The 17,011-nt window shown below is 40.1% G+C and overlaps 1 protein-coding gene across 1 annotated transcript in view; it reads right to left on the bottom strand.

Moving 5' to 3' along the window:
* LOC134359926 (pappalysin-1-like) overlaps positions 1-17,011 on the bottom strand; it is a 365,925-nt gene that overhangs the window by 232,503 nt on the left and 116,411 nt on the right. The window contains exons 9-10 of the mRNA XM_063073788.1: positions 11,089-11,180; positions 4,658-4,854 (exon numbers count right to left, since the gene is read on the bottom strand). Coding sequence (XP_062929858.1) covers positions 4,658-4,854; positions 11,089-11,180 — 289 coding nt within the window. The remainder of the gene's footprint in view (positions 1-4,657; positions 4,855-11,088; positions 11,181-17,011) is intronic.

Genomic DNA, 17,011 nt, shown 5'->3' with positions numbered 1-17,011 from the left:
AAGTAACAACTAACCACAGCCACCAGGTTAATCTTGCCCACACTGCACCAGAATATGTGGATCTTGGATTGGACTCTACAGCCACCTGAAGACCCATCAATAGACAATCCCCTTAGAAAAACATCATACTCGACTCAAGTAATTGCACTACTTCTACCATGTATAATAGATTATATATAATATGTGATATAACCACTTAAAATAATATTTGAATTGTTCAGCTGCCTTTTCTTTGTCCACATAACCTGAATCATCTGTTACTCTGCTTTTTCATTCCAGTAAGTCAGTGATTGTGGATCTTTATTCCAAATTGTAAGTAATTTCTATGCAATCTCACTGGTTTACCACTCGACCTTAGATCATCTGGACAATAGTAATATCTATATACATCAGTTATTTATTGACTACAGCTCAGCGTTAACACAATCGTATCTTCAGTTCTAATCAACAAACTCCGAAACCTGGGCCTCTCTACCTCTGTCTCCAACTGGGTCCTTGACTTCCTCACCAGACGACCACAGTCTATGTGGATCAGAAATAACATCTCCTTCTTGCTAACAATCAACACTCGCACATCTGAAGGATGCGTGCTTAGCTCACTCGTCTACTCTCTCTACATTCATGGTTATGTGGCTAGGCACAGTTCAAACAGCATCTATAAATGTGTTGATGGTACAACTATTGTTGGCAGAATTTCAGATGGTGATAGGAGAATTAGTATGTCACCAAAGGCACTCGCAAATTTCTACAGATGTACTTCAGAGAGCTTTCTAACTGGTTGCATACCTGCCTTGTATGGAGGATACACGGCACAGGATCAGAAAAAACTGCGGGAAGTTGTAAACTCAACCACCAGCATATGGACATTAGCTTCCCAAACATCCAGGTCACCCTCTAAAGCCAATGCCTCAAAAAGGTGGCATCCAATGCTAAGGACCTCTATTGCCCAGGACATTCCCTCTTCTCATTGGTGCCATCAAAGAGGAGGTACAGGAGCCTGAAGACACACACTCAATGTTTTAGGAACAGCTTTTTCTCCTCTGCCATCATATTTTTGAACCCATGAACACTACCTCAGTATTTTCCCCTTTGTTTTTGCACTAGTTATTGAATTTAATATTTATATATGCTTATTATTGTAATATTTATTTTTTATTATTATGTATTACAATGTACTGCTGCCGCAAAGCAGCAGATTTTCATAACATATGCCAGTGACATTTAACCTGATTCTGATTCTGATGTTGTCCATCTGTGGAAACCTGTCATTTGCTTGTCATGTTTCACTCAGGCAAAAGGAAAATAAAATGAACTGCCAGACAGGTGAGATTCAGAGTGTAAAAAAATAATCAATGCTCATATCAGAACTGTTAAACATTTTAGCGAAGAAATTGGATCGATCAGCAACTGTCCCTTATGTGCAAATCACAGAAAATAATTGTGAGCACAAAGTAAGTTGCACCACTGATTATTTCTGACTGAAATTGGGCCAGGAATGAATGTGCAATATCCACGTAAGTACACTTGAACACTTGCCTGCATCAGGGAAGCATCAAATGTTGCATTTTCTCCCTTACTGATGTAAATTGGAGCTCAAATGTGCTCTGTATGCACGTCACTAAACAAAGAGCTGAAATCCCCACTGAGACGTGAATTAAAGGGTCTCCATTCTGACTTTGATGTTTTAATTGCAGCACCTCATGTAACCATGCCCACCCCCTCCAGCCCCAAGTGTTCTCTTCCTACACACACACTCTCCTGCTCACTTGCTTTTCTTCTCCCTTTGTCCTTGTTCCCTCCCTCCCCGCCTGGTTTTACCTGTCAATCACCCCCTCCCCATCTGGCTCCACCTATCACCTACCAGCCTCTACCCTACCCAAGTCCATCCTCATATTGCCAGGCACTTGCTATCCATCTTGTACAACACCCAATTTTGACTCATGGGATCTTGACCTATACTAATTGCCTTTGCCGAGTTCCTCCAGTGTACTATTTTTAAAAATTTTGTTTGCAACCGTCTGCTAGAGTTATCTGTCGGAGTATCATTATTTGTAGCCATTTTACTTTATGCCTTGTGTTCCAGAGCCCTGTGCTTTGAATTTTGCCTCACTGATTATTTCTATATGTAGCAGTAGTATTGGACCACCCCTGGCACGATGCTCCATCAGGGCAGTTGACCACTTGGAGGAGTGACCACACACACTGAAACAGCACACTTGCAGTTTTGTGCCAAGCTTCCAAACATCCTTTCTTAGGCTGCCGTGACAAAAGGTCCTTTAAAATCTCACGACCTTGTATATAGAAAGCATCCTATCCAGATGCATCACAGCTTTGTATGGCAACTGCTCTGCTCAAGATTTGTGAGAAGCCACAGAGAGTTGTGAATGTAACCTAGTCTATCATATAAAGCAGCCTCCTCTCCATTGACTCTGTCTACACTTCCTGCTGCCTTGGGAAAGCAGCCAACAATGAAGCTTACTCTTATTGACCTAGGATTTTGTATTTTGCAATAATGCCAGAGAATTGTTGCGTCTATCTGCAGTCATAATCCTGGTCTTCATACTCAGTGCAATCCTTGGTTTAAAATCTCATCTGGTGATCATCAACAAACTGTAGAGAATAGTGTCTGTTTCACATTAAAAAATGACCACCACTTTTTGACAGTCAACAGAAGGGCAGTGGCAGGGGTAATTTGAATAACCCAATAGGGAAATAGTTAATTTACAAAGGAAGGGAACCTGAGTGGAATCAATGGTAGACAAAGAATGAATCTTGTTTCTTGTCTCCATCATTGACCCAAAAGATTGCAGAAATTATTTGGCAAGAAAGTACCAAATTCTCAGAATTTTCTTTCATCTTCTCACCAAATGATGATTTTTTTTTGAGCCAAGCTCTATATGTCAGGAATATTAAAGCTGGTTCAGTATCACACCAAGTTTCTGAAACAACGCTCATCATTTTTTATTGGTATCAGATAATATTCTGCTGCTCAAAACACACTTTGGGACGATTTCTGCCTTTTTCCAGTTGAAGCCAATCTAACAAGTCAAATCCCTGACTTTTATTTTGACTCAGTTCTTACAGCTACAGCTCTGTGAGTGTTTCTTCACCTTGAGGATATAGCTGCTGAAAGGTGGCTTAATGACCCAGCAGTTAACATTGCCATCTCCCAGTTCTATTTTCTGAACTTGCCTGCTGTTCCTATGGAGTTTGTACATTCCCCATCAAGTGTTCCAGTTTCATCTTACACTGTCAGAGAAGTGCTGGCTGGTAGGTTAATGGGGTACTGCAAATTGCTTCTGGTGCTGGTGGGTAGCTGATGAACCAAGGATGAGGGGAATATCGGAAAAAAAATGGATGAGTGTAGGAGGGTGCTTGATGGCAGTGTAGACATAGTGAGTTGAAGGACCTGCTTCTGTGCTGAATGACTCCAAATAAACTTAAGATCACCTTCTCAAAGGCTGTGAGAGAGGGTTATTCCCTCATTTCATGGAGAAAACACAGAAAGTTTACCAGCTGTAGAATGAGTAGAACTATCGTGATGCTGAGATACATCCTAGGATGTTCTGGGACCAATCATCATTGATGTAACCTGGGGTCATCAGGTGTTTTGGGCCTTTCAACATCAGACACTCTTGCCCAGGCGACCAAAGCAGGGAGGATCAGGCCCCGGCTGTTGTCCCAGCAGCACTAGTCTGCAGGTAATATCTCTTAATCCATAGCCACCTGGAGGCTTTCTCAACAACCTCTGTGATAGTCCTGATGGTTCTTTCTTTGTATCTCCCATAATTCTAAGGAGAGAGTAGGTCCTGCAGAGTGGACAGCCAACAAAACCTCTACACCCCACCTCTATAGGCTCACATCGTGCTCTCCACACCTATCTCAGGAACTGCTCTACCAGCTCCTGGTATTTGGCTTTCTTATGCTCAAATGCCTCCTCAATCTAGTCTTCCCAAGGACCTGTCAGTTCTACTATGACCATCTGCTTTGAAGTTTCTGACTGAACGACCATGTCAGGCCTCATCTAGTTAGACCCACTCTCCTTTTCTTAAACATGTAGATAAATTTTGCAAGAGATTTAAAATGCTATTTCTTTTCATTCTCCCCTGCTTCATAATATCATACGACTTCAAAACTGAATCTCTCAATTTTTTCCCAAAAAAAATTTAACCGGTATCTTCATCATTTGAAGTGTGGAGGAATTGACACATCACTATATGGTTACTTCACTAATTGCACCTGAAATAGTAATGTCATCAAAAGGATTGCAGATAATGCAGTCATATTTTTGCTGCAATATCATTTTATTTCATTGATTACTTATTGTCATCAGAAACAACTGAAGCAAGCTGAAAAAAAGCCTTCAAAATGGGAATTTGGAATAGTAAACCCCTAGTCACGGCAATAGTATTCAGTAGTTATTTGTCCGACAAGCTATTCCGTTCTTTCAGTTGGATTCACGTGCATTTAGTGTCTTTAAATAACAATCTCTTCACTTGGATCATAAGTGGAAGCATTAAGACATTTTCAATAAATCAGGTTAGTCCTGTGTCAGAACAGCAAAAGAGTATCCCAGCTAATGAGTTAACAAGCTGGCCTGTTGCTATCACTTATAGCATTTGCTAAATATAACATGGCAATTTGAAATGCCCCTTACCTTTGTTGCAGCTGGGTGACCAATTATCACCCACCCAGGGCAGTATTGATCATCGTGGTGTGAGACAGTGACATTATTGGCCCACTGATCCATGAAACCATTGGGTGTGTACAGACCACAGTCCTGGACGCTGGTCTCTTTCTCAAAGTCTTCACACACACCATCGCCATCATGGAAATAGCACCTGCTAGGTTCATCTGTAGCAAGAAAACATGAAAAAGAAGTTCAACAAAAGAGAGATCCTAATGAATTTCTGTATTTCAGGCCCCACTGTTTCACACACACACTCTGTTTCAGTTAAAGTTGTGCCAAACCACGAAGGACTTGTTTTCCATTTGCAAGAGTCTATAAAATTGCCTTAAAAAATGGGAAGGAAAGTTTTGAAAGCATTATTGGAAAGTTAAAAATCACAATTAAAATTTTAAAAACTCTTTTTGTAATGCTAACAATCTGCCAAAATTAAATCAACTGCAGAAAACATGACCAAAAACAAATTGGTTGCCCAATAGTTCTTAATCCTCATTTTTGGCCATTCATCTCAAATCTACAAATTGGGGAGAACAAGGTCACAGGCCCAAAAAACAGTGGCTAAAATAAGGGGCATGTTAGTACATTTTCTGTTTTCTGCATGAAAAGAAGAGCAGGTTTATTTATATGCATTCATTAAATTAGTTGCACATCTCTGCTGTTGAAAATCCATATAAAAAGTCCATGCTTTCCTCTGGACTTTTTAACCAAAGGAATTGTAAGTACAATATTCAATGAAATAATTTATGCTTTAAACTATGAACCGTCATAATACAATGCCATGTTAATCCCACTGATTGAAAGGTGTGAGAAATCAAATTAAGCACTTCAGACGCTTGATCCCCAGGGTTTCTGTTATCACGGTGAAAGAATAGGACAAATTCTGTTTTTATTACAAAGGATTACAGGATTTTTACTGGTATTTGGGGGATTGTATTCATAATTTTGCCCTTTTTACTTAAAAAAAACTGTAAATCCACCCTCTTGACCCACGTAAGAAATATTAGACCAAGATATTTAAAATTACACGATGTTGCAAAATTAATGAAATTTACTTGAGATATTCAGCAGCAGAGCCCATAACTTGGCCTCTAGCTCTCTAGATTGTTGTGTAAAAGCACCAAACCCATAATGAAATATTTTCTTCATGTTAATTATGCTGTGACTCCACCTACTTTGTGATTACACATTTTCCTGGAAGAAAGTGTATCCCTCACTGACCTGCTTGATGCAGTGTTGGTTGGTACCAAGAGAATTTCCCTCACTTAACGGTCTGCAATTTGGTCACCTGCTGTAAAGGCGCCTAAGTGCTAAAATTAAACCATTAAAGTCCACTGCATGACAGGAAACAGATTTGCAGGATGCAAACTTATCTGTATAACCAGTCATCCTTGTGTTAGAAACTCTCACTTACCTATTTGTATCAGTAATAACTCCCATTTACACAATTGGTTTTAACTCTAAGGGGCATGACAGAGTTCACAAAGTCTGCACTGCAGATGAAAGTCATTCATCCTCTCTTCCTGTTTTCAAACCCATCTATAAGTCAATTATCATGTGAATGTCATGAATGCCTCGCACGTAAACCATTTTCCGGCTTCTGTGAGTTTTAGGTTTGTTGCCAACACTGCTCGAAAATAATGTTTGAGTATGTGTTTAAGTAGCTTATCATTAGAGAATAATTGCAATTTATCACAACTTTCTTATATTATTGCCTTCAGTGGCAGTGCTATTTGAGAATGCACAAGCAGCAAGCAGTAAATGCAAAAGGAGTTGTTTATTTGTAAACACAGGAGCCTTTTTTCAGCAACATAATGGTAACTCCCCTCCTCCTTCCTTTATTTCCCTCTCTGATCTTTTCCCTCTTCTCACCTGCCTACCACTTCCCCTTGGGTAAACTCCTCTTTCCCTTCCTCCTATGGTCCACTCTCCTCTCCTGTCAGATTCCTCCTTCTCTGGCCCTTGACCTTTCGCACCTACCCGACTTCACCTATCACTTTCCAGCTTGCCTCCTTCCCCTCCTCACATTCTTTTTATTCTGGTGTCTTCCCCCTTCTTTCTCAGTCCTGAAGAAGAGTCTTGGCCTGAAACGTAGACTGCTTATTCATTTCAATAGATGTTGCCTGGCCTGCTGAGTTCCTCTGACATCTTGTGTGTGTTGCTTTGGACTTCCAGCATCTCCAGACTTTCTTGTGCTTATGGTAGCTCTATTGCTGGTCTAAAGAGGTCAGTGAAAAGTCCAGTCTTACAATGGGTTTCCCTTTTGTTCCTGGTGCAGAATTGTTTCCTTACAAATGTTTCTGTCTAATATCTTCTTCCTCTGGTTTCATTTTTACCATCAAGCAAGTGGAATTTCTCTTGGGCTTTGCAAAGACACGAAGAGGAACTTCCATCATCCTATAGTTAAAGTTTAAAAAGTTAAATAGGGAGCTCTGCAGTCTTACAGTTGTACAACTGGCAAATAGTATCATGTTTTAACCAGTGTAAATGGAATCCTGATATCGTAGATGTTCTGTCGTTCACAATATTGCAAATATATTCATCATCAACTCAAGTATATCTTTTATGTTGCACTAAGATCTAAATTCCCCTGATAACTTAACATATGCAATTTTCTATCCAGTGCATCTTGGATAAAACTTGGTTTTAATTCCCAGTCTGCGCGTTTATTTCTCTCACAGCAAGTGGGCATTGCTGACTGAGCCAACCTTTGTTGCCCTTAGTTAATTTCTCCCTGCACTGAGTTGCTTGTTCAGTCACTTCTCAGCCAATCCCACTGCAGTGGGTTTGTGGTCATAATGTACTGGAGCAAGCAAGGATGATATATTTCCTTCCTTGAGAATATCGCCGAGCCAAATTTGCTTTTCCAGTAAGTCACTTTTGCCATTGTACTTCCTTTAACATTCCAGATTGATATAATGATATGATATTGAATGCCCTATTGGCCATAGTAGGATCGGAACACATACTTCTAGAACAACAGGCCAGATTTTGTGGAAATTAGGCCAGTAATTTAACCATTAGGCTAATGAATCCTATGAGGCAGGTAACCTCATTTGGGGAGTACTAAGACAACCAGAATTGGTGTTATATTGAAAGGGGAGTAACAGCCAAAGATTTTGCTCGGGACTAAAATCGCTGAATACTGCTTTCTAAAAACTTAGTCAGCTCTGATGAAAAGTCTTTGACCTGAAAAAATTAACTTTACCTTCCCACAGATGCTGCCTGACCTACTGAGTGACTCCAGCATTTTGTTTATGTTTCAGTTTTCCAGCATCTGCAGTTTCCTTTAAAGATTTTCATTTAGTGAAAAAATGATGCGTTAGGCTTTAAAGGACAACTGTAGCCTTTTTAAGCACTCAGCAACAAAGGAAAAAAGAGTGGTGGAGGCAAAACAAGAATCACACTTTTAATTTTAAGCCATTGATTTGTATAACCTTGGCACATAGTTCTAATCCAGGGGTTCCCAACCTGTGATCAATGGACCCCTCGGTTAATGGTAGATGTCAATGGCATAAAAAAAGGTTGGGAACCCCTGTTTTAGTCAAATAAAAGACTTCTAGAACGGGGGCATCACTTAACTGGCTGAATTGACCAGAGTTCTTTCAGATAGAAGACCCTCCCAACCTAAGTAGAGGAATGATCCCAAGACAGTGATCATAGCACATGTCTTCCCCAGACTGACAAGCAACATGATACTGTGTGTAAGGTTAGAAAACTAAATTGACCGAAAGCCAATGACGTTCATATTCATCGAGTTCATTTGTTAAGTATTTAAGTCTTGTAAAATAAGGAAAGATGCTACTACATTAATGGAAAAATCAAAAATGAAATATAAACGTTCACTTTTATACTTTTATTGGTTAACAAAACCAAAAACTAACCAATAAAGGGCAAAGCATTAATAACACTAGAAGGTAATTTATTTATCTAGGTCACAATGGTCGACAAAGTTGCTGGTGATTAAGTAACATATTATTGTATTGATGCAAAGCAGTCTTGAAATGATTTTTTTGGATTTTGGCAGTATATTTTGGAGAAATTTGAGAAATGTTTTGTCTAGGAATGGATTACAATTCACACGCACGTGAGATTACATGGCATGGAAATGAATGGAATCTGTTCTTTAATGATGTTTGGTTAAAAAGAAAATCTCTAAAAGAGAACTTTTTAAAAGGGTCACATCATGGGAATGTCAGTCCAAGCTTCCCAACTAAGATAATGTTTACAATGTAAACCTTGCTGAAATACATTAATTAGGCATGATTTGATTAGGAGATGAGAAACAGAAGGTAATTAGATTAGAGCAATTTATGCCTTTCAGTGTTATGCTGCTGATTCTTAGGAATCCATTAGGAAAGGTAAAGGGAGCAGAATATAATGGATGGAAATGAAAGCTATCCCATCAACAATGTGATCATATAAAATGCCTAAATGCAAGTGCCAACCATGCGCAGATCAATCTTACCAGAAGTAGATTATGCTTGCCATCATTTCTGGATACAACTGCAAACCAATCATTAACTTGGCCTGGGCACCTCTGGATGCTTTCCACATCAACTCATTTGACTTCTACAGTGTTGCAAAGACATCATAAGTTTGCCACAGTGTCCTTCCCTCTTTTGCACTGAAATTGGAGCTCCTCTGACAAGAAAATGACTGTAATATAGCAGTCAGAAATAAAAGGGAGCAAATCCCACCGAAAATTGGCAATTAATCATGAATTAATGGTTTCCATTCTGACATTGATGCACAGTATATTGTATTCCACACCTGCAAGCAATGTTTGCAATGTTCATGGTGTAAACAGACCAAATACTACATTGTCCAGAAATGTTTGAAACTTCTTGTTTTTATTTTACAACGTTTGCAGTATGTGCCTTATTGATCATTCCCGTGATGTGGGGCCACTAATGCCACAGGACTGTGTCAATATGAAGTGTGGTGGCCACACTCACAGAATCCACCCTCTGCAGCATTTTCTTTCATCTCCCTGGCTGTGCCTAATGCACTGGGTCTGCCTTGGGTAAAAGTACAGTGAGATCTTAGGGGCCCCTCTGTGATCAGTACAGCAGTTGTATAGAGTAACCCCCATCAGACAAAGTACAGGACTTCCTTTGGTGGATGTTTCCAGATGTAAACCATCCCAATATTATGTCAAACAACCTTTCCTGACTTTTTGAGGGGTGCTGCTTTGGCATTTGAATTCAATGTACTGTCGAATTAGTGCACGAGAAAGAGGCGACATTCAATTTCAAAGCAATAATTTCTCCATTCTAATTCTTTGTAATTAGTGAAACCCTAAGCAAGCTTATACTCAGTTCATGTATACCTTCCATTTTGTTGATAGTGAAATATCAGGCGTATAAAAATATTCCAATACCAACTGAATTGTTCAACTTTTAATTAGCTTATTTGTTTTTCTTAGACAGAAGTTTTCTTCTGTAATAATCTTTTCTTGGCTGCCAATGAAAACTGCACTGCAGCGAACATTAAAGCTCTACAACAGGTGGTCAAAACCGCCTAGCCTCCATCAGGGACATATATACAGAAAGGTGCCAGAAAAGAGCCAGTAATATCATGAAAGATTCCTAATCATGGACTGTTTGCCCCACTGCCAACAGGGAGGAGGCTTCGTAGCGTCCATGCCAAGACCACCAGACTGAAAAACAGTCTTTACCTTCCCTAAGCAGTAAAGGATCACACCTCCACTCACTAACCTACCCATCAACACCTCCCACTGCTACTACTTTATCATTTCCTGTTAGCCACCTTATGTGCCTAACACCTCTTTATGGACAATCAATCTGTTTTAGCTTTCCTATGTACTTATATTTATTGTTTATTATTGTGTTTTTTGTTGTATCAGATCTGGAGTAACAATTATTTCATTCTCCTTTCCACTTGTATACTGGAAACGACAAGAAATACTCTTGAATCTTGAATGCAGCTTCCTTTTGTTACAATACAAGCCTTGTGGCTTTTCACACCGTCAGTGCTTTAGGATATCTCAAAGTTCACATAGATGTTTTACTCAGATGTAACAAAAATGTATTCTGGTAAATTGAATACTTCTATCTTCTCATGATATACAGGATGGTCATTTGGCCTATTGAGGCCATGCTAGCCGTTAGAGCAACCTCATTAATGTCATTTCCCCTCTTGTTTCTCTGCAGACTGTTCTTTGGCACTAATGGAACGGTACTGTTTTCAGTCACTGCTGAGTTAAAATATTTTTGTGATCATGATTTGTTCTCAGCTGACTTTGCCTCTTAAACAATTGCCAGTAATTATCAGCAGCTTTTGGACGACACACCATGTTGTGCTTTCAGACAGTTCCAGGTTTATCAATCGAGTGTGTACTCATTAGCCCAACCGCATTAAATGTCTGACAGGACGCTTACCCACACAGTTGAAAAATGGCTCCTTGTGACATAAGCTAGAACAGCCATCTCCATTCAGTTTGTTCTTGTCGTCACATTCCTCTCCCAGATGTCTGGAATCATAACACAGAACATTCATGAGCAGATTATTGAACTTGAAACAATAACAAAATTTGCTGCTCCATACAGTTGCTTTGACATTCTCAACAGGTTTATTATGCCATAATTAGAAATTTCCCCATTAAAGGTAAGATATGGCATTTTTATTTCTCTGTCAAAGGGTTGTGACTCTTTGGAATGCCCTGCCCTAGAGAACTGTGGAGGTGGAGGTGTTGGATGCATTCAGTGCAGAGGTAAAGCACATTTCTGGATTAGAGGGAGCTGACAATTTAGCTTCATATTAGTTTATTGTACAAAGCTCACAGTAAATCAGAGTAAGGTTTACTATCACCTGCGTATGTCGTGAAATTTGTTGTTATCTGGCAGCAGTACGTTGCAATACCAAATAATAAAAACTGTGAATGACAGTAAGAAATATATATATATATATTTAAAAAGTTAAATTAAATAAGTAGTACAAAAAATTAGTGAGGTAGTGTTCATGGGTTCAAAGTCCATTCAGAAAATGGATGACCGAGAGGAAGAAGCTGTTCCTGAATTGCTGAGAATATGTCCCCAGGTTCCTATGCTTCCTCCCTGATGGTAACAATGAGAAGAAGGCATGTTCTGCGTGATAGGGGTCCTGAATGATGCATGCCACCTTTTTGAGGCATTTCGCTCCTTGATGATGTACTGGATGCTGGGGAGGCTGGTGCCCATGATAGACCTGACTGAGTTCACAACTTTCTGCAGATTATATCGATCCTGTGCAGTAGGTTCCCTTCCTCCCCCCTCCCCCATACCAGAAGGTGATACAGCCAGTTAGAACATTCTCCGCAGTATAATATACTGTTATGTAGAATGTAGTAAACAGTAGTATGATCCTTAGGAAGGAAAATTCCCATAAGGCCGAAATCAGGTCAGTGATGAGTTCATTAAAGGGCAGTAAGGTCCATATCTTTTTCTTATGTTCTCATTGCTTGCCATTCTTTTGAGTTACTTTCTTTAAGTCAATTCTCTGAGCAATTCCTACAAGGTTTCTGTGGCGCATAATGACTACCAATGGCCTTGAGCATTGTGGTAAAGTGAACCACGGCCGAGGCTAACCAGGTTGCCAGTCTTGGCCCCTTGCTAACATACCCCGCAACTGCAGAGCAAATCCATTCATTCTTTGTTGCCAGAGTATTTGCCTTGGATTAACTTGCATTTCACAGCAAGTGTCTCAAATTAAAAGTATGTTTGATGTTGCAGCCTGACATACGAATGAATATTTAAACTGTCAGCCAAAGCACTCCTGTTATTGTTTGTTTTCCTGGCAAGTTGTTTGGGGAAATTAGCGTCATGCTTTTGAGTGGCTTAGACACAGAAGTAAAGAAGAGTTTGGTTCTGAACGCAGTCAAATTTTATTGATTTGTTGCCAGTTCAGCAACATTCTATTTGGCTCCTGCAGCCAAAGAGATTTTGATTGGTTAAAAGCTGGCTCCGTAGATGAAGGTTCCTACTTGACTCTAGTAGGGCTAAGAAGCCCAGCGAGCATAGTGTGTTTTTGCCAATAATTACCCAGATTTCACTGTTTATTATATTCTGCATCAGAAAAATACCTCATGTGTTTGAATCAGCAGACAAATGTGTCTCCTTCTGCCTCCACTATTAATCAATTGTATAAAGGGCAAATTTTCCATAGTCATCATTGTTCTCATGATATCATTGCCCTCACAACACAAAGAACAACCTTGCCACCACAGGTTAAACCTCCCCTGTTGACTGGAGGCAAATAGTGAGTACTTTCACCATTAGAAGCTCAAAGTTGAAAGCAAATTTATTATCAAAGTACATATACCATGTGTGGCGCGTGGCCAAGTGGTTAGGGCGTTGGACTAGCGATCTGAAGGTCGTGGGTTCAAGCCTTATCCGGGGCAGCATGTGTGTCCTTGAGCAAGGCACTTAACCACACAATGCTCCAGTGTTCCTAGCTGAGAATGGGTACTGGCAAAAATGCTGGGGGTTAACCTCATGATAGACTGGCGACCTATCCGGGGGGGAGTCTTGTGCTCTCAGTCGCTTCACGCCACAGAAACCGGCATAAGCACCGGCCTGATGGGCCACAAGGCTCATGACAGACCATATATATTTTCCTGTGGCATTCACAGTAAATACAAGAAGCACAATAGAATCAATGAAAGGCCACACCCAACAGGGTGGACGATCAACGTGCAAAGGGCAACAAACAATGCAAGTACAAAAAAGAAGAAAAATAATAAATAAGCAACATATATCAAGGATTTGAGATGAAAAGTCCTTGAGAGTGGGTGACGTTGAGTAATGTTATACCCTCTGAGCTTGATGGTTGAGGGCGTAACCGGGTGACCGTCGAATCTTATTCATTATCGTTAAAAGTGTACTTAGGCATCCATCTGGGTAATGCTAGAATAGTTGTCTGTGCCTTTAAGTGGAGACGATGATGTCTTTACGCACGCGTGGGATAGTGGGGAAACTGTTTTTGTTTTCGGCAGAAGAAGCTGGTGGGGCTTTGGGATTAAGTTCCTCCCAGAGATACTGGGCATAGTTAGGAACGGTGAGTATTAATTGACGATATCCATGTGAATTCGTTTATGCTTGTTGGCGAAATGAGAATATCGGTAATTTGACATGTTTTACATGTGGATGCTTTAGATTTTCACGAGTGAAGGCATCAGCACTGGACAGTGTGGCTTGTGCAAAGTTCCTTACCGGCCAAGTAGGTCAGTCTTCCTGTAATTTAACTACCAGGCAATATCTTGTAAAAGTTGTGCCGAAGTGTACCTTTTGTCTAACTTTATTGTATCATGACTGATTGTGAATGTAACAGCGTAACATGAATGTTTAGTCTCTGTTTGGAAGTTCAGCACGTGTGTACTAAAAAGTAGTATACGTCTTAGATGAGATGTATTTGCTTACATTTTCGCTGCTACGTATAAGGTACAGGGTTGTTGGGATTCTAATGTTATTTGTATTGTGTTCCTTCAGAATTGCCACTACCTTATTAGTTCTGTATTAGTTTTGTATTAGTTTTGTGCGGTTTGCTTTATATATTTTTATACCGCATACGTAATTCGTCGATACACAAGGGTGTGGATCGAAAGTTAAACCAAGATTGTAATGGCAGGAACTGGTTGTAAATTTGTTCGTCTTGTTTTGAGACCCTCTTTCGGCACTAAAACATCTAAAACAGATAAAGGAATTAAAACCCGAAAAAGTATTTGTTGACCTGAGTGTGTATTTTTCCCCAGGCTACAAGGGTAATAGCTATCCCTAAACCTGGTGGTGTGGGGTCCTGAAGCTCCTGTATCTTCTTCCTGTTGGAAGCAGCGAGAAGAGAGCATGACCTAGGTGGTGGAGGTCTTTGATAATGGATGCTGCTTTCCTGCTACAGCGCTCCATGTAGCTGTGCTCATTGGTAGGGAGGGCTTCACCCATGATGATCTGTGCCGTATCCACTACTTCTTGTAGAATTTTCCGTTCAATGCATTGGTGTTTCCATGCCAGGCCATGATGCAGTCAGTCAATGTATCTCCACCACACATCAAGTTTCAAAGTTTTAGGTGACATGCTGTGTTAGAGTGAGTTTTTTTTGGGTAGATGATTCGTTTACACTTAAATGACTTTGGCCACCAGACTTCTTTTTGACAAAGTGCTGTGGATTGAGTCCACAACAATGCGCTTCCTAAAAAGGTGTGAATACCAGATGCTTCTGGCACCGTAGTTTGACCAGATGCTGTAGTTTCGAAGACAGTATTATCTATACTTTATAAATATTAATTGTCTTCTATGTTAGTACGTAAAATGCCAAATAAATGTATTGTGGATTTAACTAAAGACTGTGGATACCAACTCAGACATGTTGGCATCGGAAGGAAAGGATGAAGTCAGAAGGTATGATGTTTGTATGTAGCTTCAAAAGGAAGCATTGTCTGTGCATTGTCTATAGCTTTTTAAGTAGCGATTGCCTTTGTGTTTAGCATATAAATACCGAAAGCGTCTCTGTCCGTATGATGCCTGCTGTACCTAGTTGTGTCGAATAAAGAAGTTGCTTTGTATCTACCAGTGACTCTGTCTGTCCGGTGATTTCAACCACGCTACAACATGCTGAATCTTCACAAACTTCTAAGAAAATAGAGGTGCTACCATGCTTTCTTCTTAATGGTGCTTACATGATAGATCCTCTGAAATGTTAACACCAAGGAATTTTAAATTGCTGACCTTCGCCACTTCTGATTGCCCAACCAGAATTAGGTGATGAACCTAGGTTTCACCACATAGGATCAAAATAAGCTGTAAATAGTGTAAGCTTAGTTAGCTCCATTATGAGCAGTAGCCTCCATTGTATCCAGGACGTCATCAAGAAGCAATGTCTCAAAAAGGTGGCATCCATCATTTAGGACCCCCGTCACCCATGTCATGCCTTGTTCTCATTGCTACCATCTGGAGGGAGGTACGGAAGTCTAAGGACACACAGTCAATGATTCAAAAAAGGCTTCTTCCCCTCTGCCGTCCAATTTCTGAATGGATATTGAACCCGTGAATACTACCTCACTATTGTTCCTATTTTTGCACTATATACTTAATTTATATGATGAATAAACTCTTATTGGGCTTCCAGCCGGGTATGAGTAGGGTGGAAACCCACATGAGGGAGCACAGGAGGTGTATCCGTTTAGGTTACCTGGAGAAATTGGGAGCAGCAGAACACGGCTATCGCAATGGCCATTTGATTGACTTCGAAGGCATAAAACTTCTGTGCTGCGCCAATGGCTTTTGAGACTGCCTGGTAAAGGAAGCCATTGAAATAAAACTAGAGGAAAAGAGTTAACAAAGATGAAGGTCTTGCTCCAAGTAAGAACTGGAATTCAATTGTAAACAAGGTAGGAGAGCGGAAACCTAGTTGAATTGAGAGCTAACTAATTAGGAGGGGTGGATGCCGGGGGTACAAATATCACTGGATTAGATATGCCCAGGCATCATCCCTGATGAAGATGGCAGAGTTTGTAATCGAAGCATTAGTTATAGTCAATACCTGTACCTGGTATGAAGCCCAAGAAGAGTTTCTTCATTTTTTCCTCTATTATTATGTATTACATTGTACTGCTGCCACAAAGACAAAAAAAATTAGCAACATATACCAGTGATATTAAACCTGATTCTGATTAGCTGCTGATCACTGAGAACCTGTCTGGGTAGGCGTCATGGTCAAGACTCTAGCTGTGCAAATGAATACCACATTACTGATCACCAAAGTCAAAATCCATGGAATATATTGATGTTTTTCTACATGTTTGTAAAGATAATGCATTATATTTCTTTAGAGGAGGCAATTCACCAAATATAACCTATCTAAAACCTGGAAAAAGCTTATGACTACCATGAAAACCATCGTTTAACAGTTCAAGGGGATATTTGGAATCCTTCAATGCAATCTAACCAGTCTTTTTAGAATTCCTCTTTGAATCTCCTCATTTGATCATTTCTATTTATTTTTGTTGAAATTATTTGTACAAGTTATTGACAGTTCTCAAATATTTCTAAAGTTAGAGACTTTTAAAAATGATGAAGTGTCCCTGACAGCTTGCACAGCTGAGCAAGCTGGAGGTTGCTAGACCTTTCAGGAGCATTTCAAGGCAGGGCTGTCTCAATGTGTTACTTGATGCCCTGTTACCACTCAGATCACACCACTGGAAACTGCTGTTTCGAGCCAGTGAGGTGGGTGCACCGCATCTGGAACTGGTAAACACAGTCAGTTGGAGACTGTGAGTGGCAATTCAGGACACCGGGGCCTGGCAAGAAACATCTGGTGCAATGCATGTTAATC

This window comes from Mobula hypostoma, chromosome 21 (assembly GCF_963921235.1).
Source record: "Mobula hypostoma chromosome 21, sMobHyp1.1, whole genome shotgun sequence".
Classification (NCBI taxonomy): Eukaryota; Metazoa; Chordata; class Chondrichthyes; order Myliobatiformes; family Myliobatidae; genus Mobula; species Mobula hypostoma.
Note: the sequence above shows the minus strand (reverse complement) of the source record. Positions and strands in the feature narration are given on the sequence as shown.